The sequence below is a fragment of the Narcine bancroftii genome, chromosome 7, assembly GCF_036971445.1.
Source record: "Narcine bancroftii isolate sNarBan1 chromosome 7, sNarBan1.hap1, whole genome shotgun sequence".
Lineage (NCBI taxonomy): Eukaryota > Metazoa > Chordata > Chondrichthyes > Torpediniformes > Narcinidae > Narcine > Narcine bancroftii.
This window is the reverse complement of record NC_091475.1, coordinates 3,369,539-3,389,832: the sequence shown is the minus strand read 5'-3', so window position 1 is coordinate 3,389,832 and position 20,294 is coordinate 3,369,539. Positions and strand designations below refer to the sequence as shown.

Below are 20,294 nucleotides of genomic sequence, written 5' to 3'. Positions count from 1 at the left end.
TTTCGAATGTGCATGTTCCATCTCAAAAAAAATTCTTGAGAATTGGATATTGAAACTCTGCTGGGAATTAATTTTTAAATTGATTGCTGCATTGATTTTTAATTCAAAGCATTTCTGATCACAAGATTTGCAGTTAAATAGTGCAGATATTTTAAATGATCATTTCTCATTCAAAAGCTAAGATCTTAGCAATAGCAGAAGTTCCCATAGAATCACTGGACTTCTGGTTCCTAGTGCATCTGAAGGAATGCATGTGCTAGAGAAATAGCAGGACCCTCGAACCTGCTCTGCCTTTCAATGTGATTATGGTTGATGTATGCTGGTCTTAATCCTTCTCAAATTTCTCAATAATTCAAATTATTTCACTCTTTACATTAAATACATTTAAAGATCTAGCCTCTACCAACCTTTTGGGCAGAGAATGCTGGAGAAGCTCATTGTTAAAGGAGATGGTCATTTTTCTTTTGGATTTCATATAGCTCTTCTGGCCTGTCCGCATCAAGTGCACGAGAGAGCCATGCGACCTACCTGCAATATATTACTGTGTACGTGATTTACTATTTTTTTTAAGGTTGAAACTTGTACATTGAAGAGTTATTTGTGGCTTTGTAGAAAACTATAGAAGTATTATAAATGTGTAAATTTGCATCATTGTATTGTTTCTGGTGAGTCAGACTTGTGCTGTACAATTATAGCTCATGTCATTTTCAATCAAACAGCAGCTGGGTTGTTGGTAGGACAACCTGACAAACTCAAACATTCAAGTTTGATACAAAGTGAATTGAATATTTGAGAAAAATTGTGTCCAGTTTAAATTTTTTATTTTTCTATCAGTGTCGAAAAGTACTCTTATTCTGAAGTCATAGAAGATAGGAGCAGGAGTAGGTCATTCGATCCTTCGAGCCTGCTCCGCCATTCAACGAGATCATGGCTGATCTTAAAGTTCAGTACCCCGTCCCCGCCTTCTCTCCGTAACCTTTAATACCCTTATACTGAAGAAATAGATCTAATTCCCTCTTCAATAGATTTAATGAACCTGCCTCTACTGCCCTCTGTGGCAATGAATTCCACAGATTCACCACCCTCTGGGTCAAGAAATTCCTCCTCATCTCGGTCCTAAATGGTTTGCCTATTATCCTCAAACCATGGCCCTGGGTTCTGGATTTTCCCATCCTTGGAAACATCCCATCTCCATCCATTCTGTCCAGTCCTGCCAGAATTTTATAGGTCTCTATGAGATCCCCTCTCAATCTTCTAAACTCCAGCGAGTACAATCCCAATTTGCGCAATCTTTCCTCCTAAGTAATTCCTGCCATTCCAGGTATCAGCCTGGTGAATCGCCTCTGCACTCCCTCCATTGCAAGAACATCCTTCCTTAGATAAGGTGACCAAAACTGCACACAATACTCCAGGTGGAGTCTCACCAAGGCTCTGTACAGCTGCAGTAAGGTATCCTTGTTCCTAGACTCAAACCCTCTTGATATGAAGGCCAACATACCATTTGCCTTTTTAACCGCCTGCTGTACCTGCATGCTCACCTTCAGAGACTGGTGTACAAGTACCCCTAGGTCTCTCTGCACTTCCCCATCTCTTAATCTCTTGCCATTCAAAGAGTAATCTGCCCTCCGGCTTGTATGACCAAAGTGGATAACCTCACATTGATCCACATGGTAGTGCATTTGCCATGGATCTGCCCAGTCCCTCAATTTATCCAAATCACACTGGAGCTTCCTGACCCCCTCTTCCGTGCAGACAACCCCTCCTAGCTTAATGTCATCTGCAAATTTGGAGATATTACATCCAATCCCCTCATCCAGATCATTAATGTAAATTGTGAACAGCTGGGGTCCCAGTACAGATCCCTGTGGTACCCCACTGGTCACCGCCTGCCACTCAGAAAATGAGCCATTTATCCCAACTCTGTCTTCTACCTGCCAGCCAGTTCTCAATCCACATCAATACTTTTCCCCCAATCCCATGAGCCTTGATTTTGGAAGCCAGTCGTTTATGCGGGACCTTATCGAAGGCCTTTTGGAAGTCCAGGTACACCACATCCACTGGCTCTCCCCCATCTATTTTACCTGTCACCATTTCAAAGAATTCCAATAGATTTGTCAAGCACGATTTACCTTTTGTAAATCCATGTTGACTCCGTCCGATCCCTTCTCTGCTAGTCATATGCTCCGCTATTACATCCTTAATAATGGATTCCATCATTTTGCCCACTACTGATGTAAGGCTCACCAGCCGATAATTCCCCGCTTTTTCTCTACCCCCCCCTTTTTAAATAGTGGGGTAACATTAGCTACCCTCCAATCCATGGGTACTGATCCTGAGTCTATCGAGTTCTGGAAAATAATTCTTAAAGCATCTGCTATCTGAATGGCCACTTCCTTGAGTACCCTAGGATGTAGATTATCAGGCCCTTGGGATTTATCTGCCTTCAATCCCATCAATTTCCCCAAGACCATGTCCTTAGAGATACTGATTTCTTTCAGTTCCTCCCTTGCATTAGTCTCAATGTTTCCCAACATCCTTGGGAGGTTATTTGTATCCTCTCTTGTAAAAACAGAACTAAAGTAAGAATTTAATTGGTCTGCCATTTCTTTATTACCCATTATATATTCCCCTAATTCCGACTGCAAAGGACCTACTCTGGATTTCACCAATCTTTTCCTCTTGACATATTTATAAAAGCTTTTGCAGTTGGTTTTTATATTTGCCGCAAGCTTACTTTCGTAATTTATTTTTACCCTCTTGATTAATCCCTTTGTCCTCCTTTGGTGCATCTTGAACTGCTCCCAGTCTTCGGTTGCGGTACTTTTTTTGGCCAATTGATATGCTCTCTCTTTGGACCCAATGCTGTCTCTAATTTCCCTTGTTACCCACGGTTGAGTCACCTTTTTTGGTTTATTTTTATGCCAAACCGGTATAAACGATTTTTGCAATTTCTCCATTAGATCTGTGAATGCTTTCCATTGTCTATCCACAGTCAACTCCCCCATAAACACCACCCAATCAATCTTACTCAACTCCCGTGTCATACCATCATAATTCCCTTTATTTAAATTCAGGACCTTCGTCTCGGTTTTAATTTCATCACTCTCCATGTCGAGTGAGAATTTGATCATATTATGATCGCTCCTACCCAAAGGGCCTCGCACAACACTATTGCTGATTAGCCCCTTATCATTGCATCATACCCAATCTAAAATGGCCTGCTCCCGAGTTGGTTCCTCGACATATTGGTCTCGATAACCGTCCCGTAAACATTCAAGGAATTCCTCCTCCTCTGTATTTTTACCAATTTGACTAGTCCAATCTATATGCAAATTAAAGTCTCCCATGATGACAGCTGTTCCCTTATTGCACGCTTCTCTAATTTCTCTTTTAATGCCTTCCCTCACCTCTACACTACTATTTGGAGGCCTATATACCACCCCCACTAACGTTTTCCGCCCCTTGCTATTCCTCAGTTCTACCCATATAGATTCCGCATCTTCTGAGTTAATATCCTTCCTGTCAATCGTGTCGGTGTTTTAAGGATTTTATGGTATATCTGGTGTATGTCGACCCCAATTTTCTGGATGCCTGAAGTGCCAAGTCAACCCTCAAACTTCACGATGCCTGAGATGGGTCATTGACGGGCATGTACATTGACTCCCAAAGATTGCGCAGATTGATCTGCTGGGCATTGGCTGGAGGTAATTGCTATCATGGAGGGTCCATCGACACAATGCAACTCTCAACAAAAATATGAAGTAAGTTTTAAGCTGAAAATGATAGAAGCGGCCAAGAAAACCCACAACTGCTGCTGCAAGAAAATTTGATGTATATGAGAGGTTGGTAAGAGAGTGGAGGAAGAAAGAATAGACTTTATGAAAAATACCAAAAAGGTCATGTTCGTTGAGGAAAGGAATCACTGGTTGGCCAGAGTTAGAAAATCATGTTGCAGAATGTGTATGTGAATAGAGGCAAAATTGCTAGTAACCTAAAATAAGAATATTTGTACTTCAGCGGGCAAAGTTGCACCCAGAATACAGTAATGATTTTGAGGCTAGTCAGCAGGAAAATTCTGGTATTATGACAAAAAAACAAACATTGCACAGAACTACCAAAAGATCTTGATCATAAAGTTGTAAGTTTTTACCAGTTTATTGTACGTAACTGGCAGAAACACCAGTTTTCATTGGCAAATATTGGAAACATGGACGAAATCCCCATGAATTTTGACGTTAGGGAATAGAACGGTGGAATGGAAAGGTGTTAAAACTGCAAACCAGAAATAAAGGCCAAGAAAGGACCAGGTTTACCTGGTGTTATCATGGCATGGTCAACAGGTCGAAGTTTAAGACCCATGATAATGTTCAAATGCAAAATTAAACTGAAAATTAAATTCCCTGCAGGTATTTGTATATTTTCATGAAGATGGATGGATGAAAATGGTGTAAAAATATAGACAGACAATGTTTGAACAGGTGGCCAGGCAGTTTACACAAAGAATGGAGTTTGCTGGTCTGGGATATATTTCATAGCCACTTAACTGAAAACTAAAAATAGATGAACACTTACATAATACTTACATGGCAACCTCTCGATGTCTGCTTGAACAAGGCATTCAAAGACCATGTGTGTGAGGAATGGAATACATGAATGTCGAGTACAGAAGTCATTTACAAAAGGCAGGGCAATGTGTGCTGCATCACTTGATATGCTGTGTGACTTCATGCTCAAGGCATGGGACAAAGTTAGAGACTGATAAAATCGTTCAAAAAGTGCGGTATCTCTTGTGCAGTTGATGTCATGGAAGATGATTTATTGTGGGACACTATCGATGAGGCTGAAACTGCCTCTTCAGATACACACTGGGACCATACGATGACTGTTTAAATGGTGAGAATGTGGATGTGCTTACCGCAATCTTTGCCTCAGATGATAGCGAGTGATTTTGAAGGGTTCTGAATGTTTTTTTTAAAGACGTTGATAGTGATTTTGAAAGGTGCTAATTGTGTTGTTTTCAATAAAAATATCAATGAAAATCTGTTGGTCAGGTTTTTTTTGGTTTTCCTGGGTTGACTTGTGTGCAAAATTGGTTTTTCATGGGTCAACTTATACGTGGATTGGATTTTGGGCTGAATTTAAGGTCTCAAAGTATATCTGGTGTGTCTTTTGTTTTTTTTTGGGTTTCACGACTTGACTTGTACGCTGAAATATACGGTACCTATTATTAAAAAATGAGCAAAGATTTGCCAGATTCATAGGATTGGAGACACTGTTTTGTTAAATAGTCGAAGCCTGTGTTTTCATGTTTAGAATAAGAAGTGATCTTTTTTGAAATGTATAAAATTCATAGTGTTGGAGAGATACTTGCCCTTGCTGGGATGCTCACAATTGGATGCAATCTCACAGTAAGGAATTAGCTGTTCAAAATATTTCAATGAAGAATCGTAAATCTTTTCAACCCAATATGTAATTGCCTCAAAATCAAGATTGATTTTTGATTGTTGAGGGAATTGACCTGCTAATGGACTTGTAACCCCATATGGCAAAGAATGGGAATGAGGTTACAAATCAGATGCAATTCTTGGGCACCATGAGATTTAACAAGTTCAAAGCTTGTTCAAGTCTCAATTTGCTTAAGTTATAAATATCTTAATGAATGTGAAAGATACCATTTGCCATATTTTGAAAAAGACACAATTTAAATCCTCACATGCATCAGAAATCATCAAGAAAGCTGCTATGAAAAGCCATTGGTTAAATGGATTGTTTTATTTGTTCTTTTTATGTAATTTCCTTTATTCAAAAAGACCAGCTGATTCATTTGTGAATGAAGACCTCGGTGTACAAATTGTAGCAGCTCCTTACTCTACACATTCAAATATAGTCTCCAATCCTATACAGGTAGGTGGAAAGTGTGATGAGATTTCTAAGGAAATCACTAAAGGTCCTGGCAAAGCCATGTGGATGACCATCTCTTAAGGTGATTTGATCCATAACCTGAAATGTAACAAGTCTAAAACAAAATGAAAGGAAAAAGGCTTCCCCAAATACTTGTTGAGGGGGTAGAGAAGAGACAATTCAACACATTAGCTCTACACTGGCTCACAACATCCACTTCTAATTGTCCTATTCCATTATTTCCTTGCATGTTCCCTCTTATACATTCCCCTCAACTTCCTTTTTGATACCTTTTGCCATTAACCTACAGTAACCAGTAATTTACAGCCAGGTACTAATTAACCTGCCAGAATGTCTTCAGAATATGGGCCAAAACTGGATCATTAAAAGGATGCCTATGATCTAATGGGCAGAACCCGTGATTGCTCTCAGCACCCAAGTCAGGTTTGAATCTGGGCCCCTGGAACGAAGGCAATGCTACTGTGCTAATGTTTAACATTTTTGCAGCTGAGAAAAATAAAATTACTTTAATCATGTATTAGCATAAAATTTAGAATTGCCATGTTTTGAAAGATTTGAAATCAATTAAGCTGAATATCAGAATAAAGAATTAAGTATATTATCAAATAGCTGAATAGAACATCAATTCCCAGATTTCCAATTTTAATTGAATTCTTTTGATGAGATTTAAAAAATCACAATAGTTATTTTCTTATTCAATAATTAAGGCGGCTGCATCTGGCCAGCATTAACACAGAGTTCAAAATTCAATAGTAATGCCATTGGGAAAACTGTCAGTGATAGAGCATAGAATAATACAGCACTGTACAGGCCCTTCACCTGTGATGTTGTGCCAACCCATATATTCGCTATATTAAAAAAAAGTACTAAACCCTGTAACCCTCTAATTTTCTTACATCCCTGAGTCTCTTAAATGTCCCAAATATTTCAGTCTCCACTACCATCCCTGGCCAGGCATTTCAGACATTACAATTCTTTTTATTAAAAAAATAGCCGCAATGTCTCGCCCCCTAAACTATCTTTCCTTCACTTTTTACATGTGTCCTCTGGTGTTTGCTAATCCTGCCCTGGGAAACAGGCTGTCCACCCTATCTGTGCCTCTCATAATCTTGTAGACCTCAATTAAGTCACCTCTCAAACTTCCACAATCCAAAGAGAAAAGTCCCAGCTCTGCTAACCTTGTCTAAGGCTTCCAATCCAGGTAACATCCTGCTAAATCTGCACCCTCTTCATAGCATCCACATCCTTCCCATAATGAGGTGACCAGAACTGAATACAATACTCTAGGTCTCACCAGAATTGTAACATGACCACTCTACTCTTAAACTCAATCCCCCTAATAATGAATCCCAACTTCCTGTAGGCCTTAACTATCCTATCAACCTGTGCAGCAACCTTGAAGTCTGTATGGATTTGAACCCCAAGGTCCCTCTGTTCATCCACACTCTTAAGTAACCTTGTACTCAGCCTTCTGGTTTTTCCTTCCAAAATTCATCGCCTCACACTTAACCAGATTGAACTCCATCTGCCCAACTCTGCATCCTATCTATATCCTTTTGTAACCTTCAGCTACATCCACAACTCCATCAGTGATGTTTTGATATCATTTTGTATCACAGCTAACTTGTAAAAGCAAAAAGTGGTTAGCATATGCCTTTACAATGCCAGTGATCGGGACCAGACCTGGGTTTGAGGTCCCACACTTCAGTAAGGAGTTTGAATGTTCAAAACAAAAAATAAGGGTACCAGGGGATGTAGGTTGATGTGTAAATTGGGTGGCACAGACTTGTGGGCTGCAATGACCTGTTACCGTGCTTTGTCTTGTAAAAAAAAAATTAAAAATTTTAACATTTTACCCATCCCTTTTAATAATTATAGGAAAAAATGCATAATGTTGCCAATATAACACTTCCATGTTGTTTACTATTACAGAATACAAAATATTTTTATCAGTACCGGTAAGCAAGTCAAACTAGTTTCAATTTAAAAAAAAATCCTAATAGAAATTTTTAAAAAACACTAATAGAAACAGTACTTCAGTCAGAATGTCCTAATTTTTGTTCATTTGAGAGAACTAATAAGTTCAATTACTTTAACTTGGTTACACAGGATTGTAACACATTGTGACTCAAAGTCTAAATATGCTATCAATTGATTTAGAAACTGGGTTCAGGGAATTTAATACTTTGAGCAGTCTAGCCACTTGCACACAACCGCTCCAAACACTGCCATGTTTGATCCTTTCCTCTGCCCTACAATTTATACAAGTGATTGACTAGGTTATGAGTTGGGAAAAAAAAATGCATTTTAAAGAGATGGAGCCTGGAGCTTTGGATCACATGACAGCAATTTATGTAACCTTGTCTGGCTTGAAGTTGAAGATTATTGCAATCAAGAAATCATTAATACAACTAATAAAAATATATTTTATCTCATTATTTTCTTTCCCTAGTACTGCAGGGGAAAATGTTCAAACCACTGAGTCTGCAGCAATTGATTCCATTGGCCTATTCACCATCTCTGGAATTTCTCAGCAGTTTTCTTTCATTCAAGTATTTCTCCAGTTCCCTTTTGAAGTCTTTGTTGAAACCATATCTCAGTCTATAATCATAGTAAAAACACAAAGAAATGCTGGAGCAACTCACCCAGTCTCGCAACGTCATATATTATATGCATTTTGGGTCTGAGCTCTTCTTCAAGGTATAAGCAAAGAACAGGAAGGCATCAGAAGAATAACTGAAGAATGGCCAGGACCAACAAAAGGTGTTAAATTGGATGATAAGAGATGAGAATTTATTTTTGCTCTCTGAAAGGAGACGGAAGGAAAAGAGGAGAAATACAACAAGGGGAAAGAAGGGAGGTAGTTTTCACAGAAGCTGGTGAAGTCTCTGTTAATGCCATCCAATTGGAAGATGCCCAGACAGAGTGTTCCTCCAATTTGTGGGTGGTCTCAGTCTGCCAGTGCTCAAGATAATGGATAGACATCTCAGCAAGGGAATGAGACGGGAATTATGAGTGGCCACTGGGAGATCCACACTATTGCAGCTGACAGAGCCAAGGTGTTCAACAAAGCTATCACCCAGTCTGCATCCAGCCTCTCCGATATGTCTATGATCTATAATTGTAGACTGCTTAAAAGTGCATTATCCTTGTATCAGCCTTGGTTCCTTTGCCAGTTGCTTTGAATTTGTGGCTTCAGATTTTTCACTGGGATAAAAATCTGAAAACTTCTTGGTTTTGAATATATTTGCTGTTCCGCTTTTAAAATAAAATGCTGAAGAATTTCTGAGCTTGAAGCTCCACCTATGATTAATAGGGAAACAACCAATCCTATTACAGCTGAATTGTACTTTTAACAAAACTGTGGGAAAAGTAGTTGACAGATCACATCTGTATAATTTTTCAACAGGAATAACCATGAGATTTGACAAGATGTAAAAGGAATTTGGAATATGCACTTTCAAGAACAATTCAAAAGCTGAAGCAATACTTGGAACCTGACACCAAAACCTGTACAAAAAGTTTTTTTTCAAATAACGCATCTGTTAAATATAATAGCATTGTTATGAAATGAAACCACCCCATCACGAACTTAATTTGTAATTTCAAGGCCCAAATTATTTCATCCATTTAACTAAAGATAATTGAAGAATTCCCCTTGTATTTATACTTCATAATTTTCTGGCACATATGTTGGTTTGTTGGGAGGTGCTAATGGAGCTCTTGCAGAAGAATTTGGAGAGCTCCTGCCATCCTCATTTGGATCGTCATCGTGGTAGGTTCTTCTGGAAACTCCCTCTGGTGGCTCCTCATCCTCCTGGTGTGGTTCCCTATAAAAAGACAAAATTAACCACTTTAATGTAGGTAAGTCACCTTAAGGATTATAGAAATTATGAAAGCTTTTTTTGAACAATATTTGTCTTTTTATATTAGCAAAGTTTGAATAGATTGGAAAGAAAATTTGTTTCATTTGACAGCATCACCCATATTTGCATTTTAAGTATGTTTAACAGTTGTTTTCCAATTAATCATATAATTTCTCAAGGCTGTACACCATCTTTCTCATCCTGGTAAATGCCAGGATGGGGGAAATTGGTCTCCACTGCAATAATGTCCCAATAAAATGTTTCCGAATAATCCAAGGAGCCTTTCAGTGTTTAAAAATTGATATTCTGAAGCTTGCCCTCCAATTGATTCCTTTAGGCTTTTGCCAAAGGAGATAGCCATGGAAAAGTGTTTAAAAATGACAGAAACCAAACCTAAATTGAAATAAAAAAGGTAGCTACAGCTACACTCTTAAGGGAAATGCACAAAAAAAAACAATTTTTTAAAAAAGGCAAACACCAAACCCTTCATTGGCCCATTACAAAAAGAATTGAAGTAATTTATGAATTTTTAAAGAGCCATTATTTGTCTGAAGAGGTCAGGGACAAACCCATTATGTTATCACCTGCAGGTTCCACCTTACTAGCCATGACTGAGTTTGTGTGGGTTCTTTGATTAAGTTGCTCGCCTCTCCCCAGATAACTGCAGGCTGGTAGTTAGGCCCCACACAGCTCATTAGAGTCTGAAAAGCAGAACTCCCTCATTAGAAGGAGCTTCATAGTAGATAGTAGATTTCAAAGCTGAGATAAACTACCTTGTAATTGGGAGCTTGTTGCTAAATCTGATGAGGTCAGCTGAATTGCTTGGGAGTTTAAAAAGAGAGGCTGAGAAACCAAAATACACAGTAGTGCTTAGTTCAGGTAGTAATAAGCAAAGTTTGTGGGAGTATCTCAACACGACACATGTGTGATGTTAGTGCAAGTGATAGTGGTGAATTGCAAGTCTTTCATAGTTTTTGGTTATAAATGAGGATCAAGCACAGGCTATAAATGAGGATCAAGCACAGGATAAGAGCACAGCATATGGAATGCACATCATGGACCATGTGGCGAGATGGACATACTTCCGATCTAGTCCAAAAGCTGGAGTTCCAATGTCAGAGGTGGACAATGGGTGGAGTCATGGTGCATTTATGAATTAAGTACTTTGTTGCTTCCATTTGGTGAGGTGGCTTAAGAGTGAGCAACAGGCAAAAAAGCCATGGATGACTGCCAGATATGCTAGATGCCCTTGGCTGGTAGTGCAGGTATACACTGAGTCAATCTTGCTCCCTCACAGATTTCCCCTTTTAGATACTTATGGAAGTGATAGAAGAGTGTGATATGTGATTCAATAGTAGGATACTGGTGTTTCTTTGGCCATAGATGTGACTCCAAAATGGCATTGCCTGAACAGCAGGTATCAATGAAAAGTGGCTACAGAGCATCCTGGAAAAAAAGGTGTGGGGTGTACTAAAAACCAGGGACGAGGTCCCTCTGGCAAGAATTCACGGAGCTATGAAAGTTTAAAAAATCAGGACCCATCTCAACTAAAGAAAATAAAGGTACGAGAGGAGAGTTGGCTGTGGTTGATTGGGGAGTACGTTGAAAAGGCAAGATGGTGGACATGCAATGATTATCATTTTACACAAGTTTAAAAATTATTAACAAAAAGTGATTCATCTACGGTTAACCAGAGAAATTAAAAACAATGTTAAATATGAGGTGGAGGTTTATAACGTTGCCAGAAATGATAGAAGGCTTGAACATTAAAACTTGACACAAGAGGCTCACACAAAAAATTATAATAGGGATTTGGAAGAGGAATTTATTGTGTGAATCCTCACAGAAGACACAAAACCTGACAGCATATCATGTGAGAATGTCAAAATGAAGAAACTAAATATCAGTCAATTGTGAGAGTATATAGATGTTTTTGGGAGATAAATTGGAACTGGATTTTTAGTGTAGGTCACATACAAACACTTTAAAACAGATCTTATTTGAAATACTGGAGCTCTGCTATGCTAGATATATCGGCCCCACAGCCTTTGCAAGAGTTTTGGAGAGTGCCCAAGAGACTTCACTAATGGATTGTTGTTTACAAAAAGGCAACAGATGAAAGAGCGTGTCGGAGCAGCCTTCTGTCTGGAGGGGAGCTTGCTGTTCTAAGAGAGTCATGTGGTTTTGCAAGCAGAGAGAGGGAGAGAGAGAGAGAGACACACACACACACACACACACACACACACAGATAATTTCTACAGTGTTACAAACAGCAGCTGGGACTGGATTAGGACAAGCTGGCAGGCCCCATTTGGAAAATGGCCTGGTCATAGCCCTTGTGGTTCATGAAAGAGGAGAGGACTGGCTGTCCAATATTTCACTTGGAATAAGAGAAACGAAAAGGAACTCTATAGTGACCTGAAAGAAAGAGGTTATCATCTGGAGAACCCTGAAGGGGCAAGTTTCGTCAGCAAGACACTGAAGTGGCTGATGGAAGTACATCAGTTGTGGATGTCTTGGAACAACAAATCTCTCTGAAAACCGACAAGAACCTTCCTGAGTGGTAACCATCTACCTTTCAAGCACCAAAGCCTGGTGAACTTTATACATGATAAATTCTGTGCACAGTATAAGAATTGCCTGCAACCAGTGAATCTGGAGGAATAAGAAGTGAGCCTGGACTGTGAACCAAAGAATTTTTCTGAACTTACACACACACATTACATGTGCATTTAGAATTAGAAGGTTAAGTAAGTCAATAGTGATAAGTTAAAGTTTGATTCTATTTTCATGTTTAAAGATAATGAAAAGCAACTTTTGTTAAAGTAACCATTTGTCTTGGTAAATATCTATTGCTGCTGGGTTTTGGGGTCCTCTGGGCTCGTAACACAAAATAGTACAGAGAGGTTTGTAAGATTGAAAGCTGTCTCATCCCAGAGATTTTGGGGTGGGTTATCCTCCACAGTTCTAGATTCTGGGATGGTTGATTTGTAAGACTGCAAATAAGACCTGGCTATTTAAGAAAGGAGAGGAGCTACTACTCTATTTGCCTTAATTCAATAATTAAGTGCTGGAATCTATAATGAAGGTCATTTTATAACAGAATACTTGAAAGGAATGATAGGATTGAAAAGTACTAACAATTTACAAAGGAAATCATTTGATTAATTTGATGGAGGCTGTGTCAAAAGAATGGATACCTGTAAACTAATGGATATGGGATATTTCAATTTCTGGAAGGCTTTTGTTATGATACAGCATGGAAAATTGGTGAACCAGGTTAGAATATGTGGAATTGAGAGTTGGCTATTTCAAGGCTATTTGAAGGATTTTACAGAAGGGACCAAATAAAGCGCTTACAAATTTGCTGACAATAGTAAATGATGGGATTGTGAGTGCAGGTGAAGATGTAAACAAAAACATTTAATGGAATGTGGACAAGCTGAGTGAGTGGGTGAGAACATGGATCATTTATATTTCATCTGCAACAGAAGGGCAGATTTGTGACCTTGGTGTTTTGTACAGAAGTTGCCATTGTGCAATTTCAGCAAGTGACTAAGTGGGGAAGGGCAACATAACATGGACTATCTCGAACATCACAGGATGGGCCCTTCAGTCCACATGTTTGCACTGAATATGATGTCTAATTTATGCTAAAACTTTACCTGCATGTGATACTTTCCCTATTTTCACTGGCTAGTCAGGTGTCTATCTGGAAGCTTCTTAAATGCTACTACTGTATTTGTTTCCATGACCACTGGCAACTCATTCCAGCAACTGACAACTGTTTAAAAAAATAAATGCCCTGTACATCTCCTTTTAAACGCCACCCTACCTTAAAAACATGTCCTTTAGTATGTAACATTCTTTTCCCCTGGGGGGGGGGGGGGGGGGAAGAAGGATTGATTATCCACCCAATTAGTGCCTCTCAATGTTAAAGACCATCATCAAAAAATGATGCTGCTGTAATGGCAGGGCTTCTGCTGGTGTCGACCCCTGAGAGCGGGGATACAGCACTGCTCTGAGGGATTCAACCACCTGGTCCTAATGCTGGTGTCTCTCTACAGGCTTTAAATTGCCTGTTAAAGGAGTTGATTATGTTTGTAAATAAAATCCTGCAACCATGAAGGTCTGTACTCAAGATGGTAGCAGCAGCATCTGTGTAGAGGACCAGAAACAGGAAGAACAACCCCTGTTGAGAAGGAGAAGCAGAGGAGATTACCCCATAAGATGGTGACCACAGCAACAGACCAAGTCGGGTGCTCAGCAGTTGAGGGATCCAAACAAGCTGCGGGTGACTTTCAGTCGGGGGACCTGCATGGGCTGGGCTGCAAGCTGCTGGATATTGGCTCATGGGAACCAGGTATCAGAGTCAGGTTAGAGAGAAGGGCTCCCAAAAGTCCTTGGGACCTCAAGGCTTCTTGACACATTGGAGGTTTGTATCTAGAGGTCGGGTTGCCAATAAAGCTTGCATGGCTGCAGGAGCACCTATGAATTCTCCTTCTGGAAGTCTATATTAATGGTGACCGTTTTCCTTACAGCAAGCAATGTTACAGATTCTATACTATTACAGAACAATAAAGGAATCTTGAATCATATCCCAGCCTCCAATGCTCCAGAGAAAATAACCCAAGTTTGTCCAATACCCTCTCATTCAGCCAACATCCTGATAAACCTCTTCACTCTTTCCAAAAGCTCTACAGCTTTTCTGTAATGTGGTGACCAGAATTCTAAGTGCAGCCTAACCAAATGAAGCCACAATATCACCTTCCAAAGTATAACACCTCACACTTGTCCAGAATAAAGTGCATCTCAAAGTCTGGAAATGTTGGTTAAAGTACATCAAGAGATTTCAGCATAAAAGCTTCTAACCATTTAATCTGATCAATCCTTGTAATCATTGGAAATACATTTTATGCCTCCTTGTGCGGAGAAGCTGCATCTGCCTTTCACTGTTCCAAGGATGTTTCTGATGAACTGCTTGATGGAGTCCCCAAGGTGAATTATAGGGGAATCTTAACTGGCCACCTAGCATGTACATCCAACTAAGATGAAAGAAAGTACTTGTGCTCGCACACTATTTTTTGCAATTGGAATATTTAGATTTTGATCAAGAAATGTGACTGCTAAAAGTGATCAAGTTCCAAATTGCAGAGTTTTTGAATGTAATTTGAACACCTGACTGTGCTGAGGAGCAAGGCTTGTCACAGATTAACAGCTGTGGCCTATCAGAATCAATCCAGGCATCCAAAACTTCACACCAGTTCAGAGGAAGTAGTGTCAGATTAGCAATCCAAAGTCGTACATCACAGCTCTGCCATCCAAGTGTCTAGGCAGATGTTTAAAAATTCCATGATGCTCATTTTAAGTACAAAGGGTATTACCATTCAATTTTACTTACTCCATTTCATAATCTTCAGGCCTTTTTTCATCGTCACGGCAACAACAACAGTAAACAATGATGCCAAGGATAATAAGGACACCTACTGCACCCCCAATAATTCCACCATAAAATCCAATGTTCATCGATGCTAAAAATTAGAAATAGAATGTTGGCAAACATTGTTAAATAAATACACTTGAGCGAAAGTGAAGGCCTGTCAAGGAAAGATTGGCCAACATGATTTTTTTTTTGTTAAGGAAGGACCAAGGAGAGTCAGTGGGGGATTGCAGTTAAGCATCAAGAAAGTAAAATCTGAATGGATGCAAGGAAAGTTGCATTGGAAAATGGTTTAAGGAAAGCTAGTGGAAAATATTGATGGGAAATAATGGTGACCAAAGGATTATGTGCATGGGATTCTGCAGGGCTCAGTATTGTGCTCCTTGGTTTTGTGTTGTATATGATCAATAATTTATATTAATAACCTTAAATATAAGCCTTGATTAAATAGTTTGAACGTGATATCAAAAGCAGCAGTATGGTCAACAGGGAGAAGGAAATTAACAATAAACTATAAATGTGGAAGATCAGAGAGATCTTGGGAGTGAAAATCCACAGATTTCTTAAGGTAGCAAGACATGGTGGCTAAGGGGACAATTTCTGAAGATAGTTTGGCTCGGCCAGGATTATTTGGAAGTCTAAGGAAAATGTAAGCAATTGAGATGTCACAGCAGAATGAATAAGAATGGTCTATTTTCATTAGTAAAGATGTCCATATCCAGGAAGAAGAGATACAAATTAATTGTTAACTGGGGGAAGGATTAAAAGTGGAATTGTCAGCAATTTGCTGCATACAAGGATGGAGGAGGTGGAAACCTTCATGACATTTCTTTTAAAATATTTTTATTGATTTAATAAAGAGCTTATAATAACAAATACAGTGAAATTATATGAATAGTTACACAATTAATAAAACAATCAGTATATCAAAAACAAATGTAAATTGTAAAACATAATTTGTAATCTAGATAATATTTTTTAAAAAGGAATTAATAGTTTAAAAAAGGAAGATAGAAAAAGAAAAAAAGAAACAAAACAAAAACTCAGTGCCCCTCACTAATAGCATTGCTAGATGCTGTATATGATTAGCAGTGAAAGCGAAATGAAGGGGAAAAAGAAAATGGAAAAGACACAAGTCAAACAATTCAATATCATTGAAGTGAAATTATAAAATAAGAATGTGAGTCATAAATGATCCCCACAATGTCTGAAATTTTGTATCTGAATTATTAACTGAATAATGAATTGTGTTTAAAACTGACTTCACTGGTTTAAATTAAAAATGCTTGGGAACACTATTTAAATTTGACTCTATCAGATATAGATTGGGACATAATTCTTGTTGGTAATAGCTCTTTGTTATGTGCACGTCATTGTTTATTACAACTTAAGGTGGTACATAAAGTACAAATGTCTAAGGTTAAATTGTCTCGCTTTTACTCTGATATGAGTCCCTGTTGTGACAGGTGCAAGAGTGGAGAAATGTCATTAATTCATATGTTCTGGACTTGTCCTCGTCTAGAACAATATTGGACAGAGGATTTCCACACAGTGTCTACAATTTTTAATATAGATTTAGTACCAAAACTTTTGATGGCCCTCTTTGGTACAATGGGAGGAAATGATGCTTCTTTGTCTCCGGTTCAGAGTCGTGCTATCTCTTTCGCCTCTCTTTTGGTGTGAAGAGCCCTGCCAAAGAGAGGTGAAAGAGATACTGCCCCGCCTACTCATGATCAATGGTTGTGTGACATCATATCCTGTTTGAACATATTTCCAAGAGCCTATGGGCAGAGAGCTGGGAACTGGGCCTATAAAAATTCCATCGCTGAATGACTGCCCCTTGACCTATAAATACCTATAATTCTATTCAGCCCAATTGTTTAAGCCATATAGGTATTAGAAATAAAACTGTTAAGTAGATATGCTCTACTCAACCTTGTTACAAAATGTTTGAGACAATCATACAATAAATAAAATTAAACAGATTTTCTCCAGTCAGGTACTTACGAGGCATGACTGCTAAGGTTATGTTGCAGGTTGATGCTCTGATTTTATTTGTTGAGGTGCAGATGAAGAAGCCAGAAGTTGTGACTGAAATATTTTTTAATACTAAATCATCTTTTTCTGAGGAATGAAGTAGTAAATATGGAATATGTTAGACAAGTTTTCTCCATCAATTTGTCATAATTTGCTGGTCTTACAGAAATCCCAGCATTATTTCTTTTAAGAATATTCTAACTCACTGTCTGATTTTTGCAAGTTCATGGTATATTTTTGCAAGTTCATGGGTGCTAGCAGAAATTAAGTAAAAAAAATCAATTTTTTTGCAACTTTTAGTTACATTTGGCATCAAGTGGAATTCTAGCCCTCGATGTTTAAAAATCAAGCTATGGACACAAGACGCGCAAGTCGTGGTATCTGCAAGGACTGCCATTATTTAACAAAAAAAAAACACACAACGACTGCAGATGCTGCAATCTGGAGCAAAGAACAAATTGCTGGAGGAACTCAGCAGTTGAGAAGCATCTATGAGTGGAAAGGAATTGTCAACGTTTCTAATGGAGACCGGCAATCAAGACTGAGAATGCAGATGGAAGATTGCCAGTCTAAGAAGAACAAGGGAGGGTGACATCAACCAGTAAGTGATAGGTGGGCCAAAGAGGGGTAAAGAAAGTGGGTAGAAGGTGGTTGTAACTAGGAGGGGAGGGAAATAAAAATGGGTGATAGGTGGCTGGAGAGGAATATCTGGTTTGATCTGCCCTTCATTTCTCCCCTTTATTACTTTCTTTATTGGATTCCAGCACGGGCACTCTTTGTATCCCTACTTAGAAACATCCAACACCTTCCCCAACCTGGACCCATCTGTTCTTTCTCTTTGTTTCCACTAACCACTCACCAACCTGTCTCTTAATTCCACCTCTCTCCTCCCCTATCATCCTCCACCCATCTCGGGCCCCTTTCTCACTCTGCTTCATACACTCATCTTCCCTTTTCATCCAAATGCAGGATCTTGACCCAAAAATGTTGACAATTCTTCCCACCCACCCACCCCCCCACCTCCACCCCAAACAGATGCTGCTTGAGCTGATGAGTACCTCCAGCAATTTTCTTTGAGGCAAACACAAAAATAAACTTTTTGAAAAAATCCAAACCACTTTTTCAGCCAAGTTGTAATAATTGAAATTTAAGTAATGGAAATCAAATCATCCATCAATTCAGTAAAGTCCAATGCAACAAAATTTAAGTTATTTTATTTACTGTGGCCCATATTGCTCATAACTAGGTAGGATTATTCTCATTATGCAACAGTTGAAATGAAATCACCTGCTTAAGAAGGGAAGCTACATTTGAACATTTTTCAGTATATCAAAACATATCCAGATTTTGATGAATGTTTACAAGTGCTACTCACCCTGAGTGGACATTGGAGGCAATGATCTTGGCTGATTCTGACTGTTGTAACTCTGCCAGGTGTAAACTGGCGCTGGTGATCCTTCCTCGGAGTGACAGGTCAGTTTAACAGTTTGACCAATTTCAGATTTTCCCTCAATTTTACAAACTGGTGGTGATGGAGGGACTGCAAATGAAATTAATAGACTCCTTTCATTTTCCTTTTTGGAGCAGTTAGGCCATGACAATGGTAATAATACAAAATATAGGAGCAGAAGTAGTCCCATTAGCCCATTGAGTCTGCTTAGCCATTCTAATCATGAGCTGATCCATTCTCACTCAGCCCCACTCCCTGTGAACCTTAATGCTTCGAGTAATCAAACACCTGTCAATCTCTGCCTTAAATGTACCCAATGCCCTTACTTCCACAGCAGCCTGCGGTAGCAAGTTCCACAGGCTCCCGACCCTCTACAAAATAATTTTTTCCGTGTCTATTTTAAATTAACACCCTTTTATCTTGAAGTTGTGCACTCTTGTCCTAGACTTCCCCTCCCATGGGAAACAATCCAGGCCTTTCAGCATTCCAAATGCCTCTGAGGTCCCCCCTCATCCTTCTGTACTCCAACGAGTACAATCCAAGAGCCAACATTCATTTCTCATATGCTCACCCTTTCATTTCCGGTATCATTCTTGTAAATATCTGAACCCTCTCCAACACCAACACATCTTGTCTTAAAGTGCCCAAAACTGTACACAGTATTCCAAGTGAGGTCTCACCAGTGCTTTATAGTCTCAACCTTACATCCTTCCTCTTGTACACTATTCCTCTAGAAAAGAATGCCAATATTACATTTGCCTTCTTCACCACAGAACCAACTTGGAGAATAACCAAAGTAACTTTGCACGTCGGAATTTTGAATTTTCTCCCCGTCAAAATAATAGTCTGTCCATCTATTTCTTCAAACAAAGTGCATGTCCGTATATTTTCCAACGTTGTATTTCATCTGCCACCTCTTTGCCCATTCTCCTATTCGAGTCTCTCTGCAGTATCCTCAACACCTCCTGCTCTACCACCTATTTTGGCATCATCTGCAAATTTAGCCACAAAGCCATCTATTCCATAATCCAAATAACTTGCATACAACTTAAAAGGATGTGGCTCCAACATCAATCCTTGCTGAACTCAGTTTATTCCTACTCTGTGTTTCCTGCTGATCAGCCAATGCACTAGCCATGTTCGTATTCTTCCTGTAATTCCATGGGGTCTTATCTTGTTAAACAGCCTCATGTGTAGCACCTTGTTGAAGGCCTTTTGAAAGTCCAAATACACAACATCCACTGCATCTCCCCTGTCTCTCCTACTTGTGATCTCTTCAAAAAAATTCCAATAGGTTTGTCGGGCATAATTTTCCTTTAAAGAAACCATGCTGACTTGGGCTATCTTTTCATGCACCTCCAGGTATTTTGCAGACTCACCCTTGACAATCAACTCCCAACATCTTCCCAACCACTGATGTCAGGCTCATAGACCCATAATTTCCTTTCTGCTCCCTCGCTACCTTCTTAAACAGCAGAGAGATATTGGTCATATTCTAGTCCATCAAAACCATGCCAGAACCTAATGATTCCTGGAAGATCATTACCAATGCCTCCACAATTTCTACAGCTACCTCCTT

The 20,294-nt window shown here is 39.1% G+C and overlaps 2 protein-coding genes and 1 long non-coding RNA gene across 3 annotated transcripts in view; 2 read left to right on the top strand and 1 right to left on the bottom strand.

Moving 5' to 3' along the window:
• Nucleotides 1-621, top strand: part of LOC138738406 (protein maelstrom homolog) — a 63,179-nt gene extending 62,558 nt beyond the window's left edge. Inside the window, exon 13 of the mRNA XM_069888528.1 lies at nucleotides 480-621. The gene's annotated coding sequence lies outside the window, so the exon portion shown is untranslated. The remainder of the gene's footprint in view (nucleotides 1-479) is intronic.
• Nucleotides 622-5,753: 5,132 nt separating this feature from the next.
• Nucleotides 5,754-20,294, bottom strand: part of LOC138738402 (cell surface A33 antigen-like) — a 35,674-nt gene continuing 21,133 nt past the window's right edge. Inside the window, exons 4-7 of the mRNA XM_069888514.1 lie at nucleotides 18,641-18,805; nucleotides 17,236-17,352; nucleotides 15,190-15,319; nucleotides 5,754-9,752 (exon numbers count right to left, since the gene is read on the bottom strand). Coding sequence (XP_069744615.1) covers nucleotides 9,587-9,752; nucleotides 15,190-15,319; nucleotides 17,236-17,352; nucleotides 18,641-18,805 — 578 coding nt within the window. The 3' untranslated portion in view covers nucleotides 5,754-9,586. The remainder of the gene's footprint in view (nucleotides 9,753-15,189; nucleotides 15,320-17,235; nucleotides 17,353-18,640; nucleotides 18,806-20,294) is intronic.
• Nucleotides 8,077-20,294, top strand: part of LOC138738403 (uncharacterized) — a 30,506-nt gene continuing 18,288 nt past the window's right edge. The window contains exons 1-2 of the long non-coding RNA XR_011341532.1: nucleotides 8,077-9,786; nucleotides 17,566-17,866. This is a non-coding gene — a long non-coding RNA (uncharacterized lncRNA). The remainder of the gene's footprint in view (nucleotides 9,787-17,565; nucleotides 17,867-20,294) is intronic.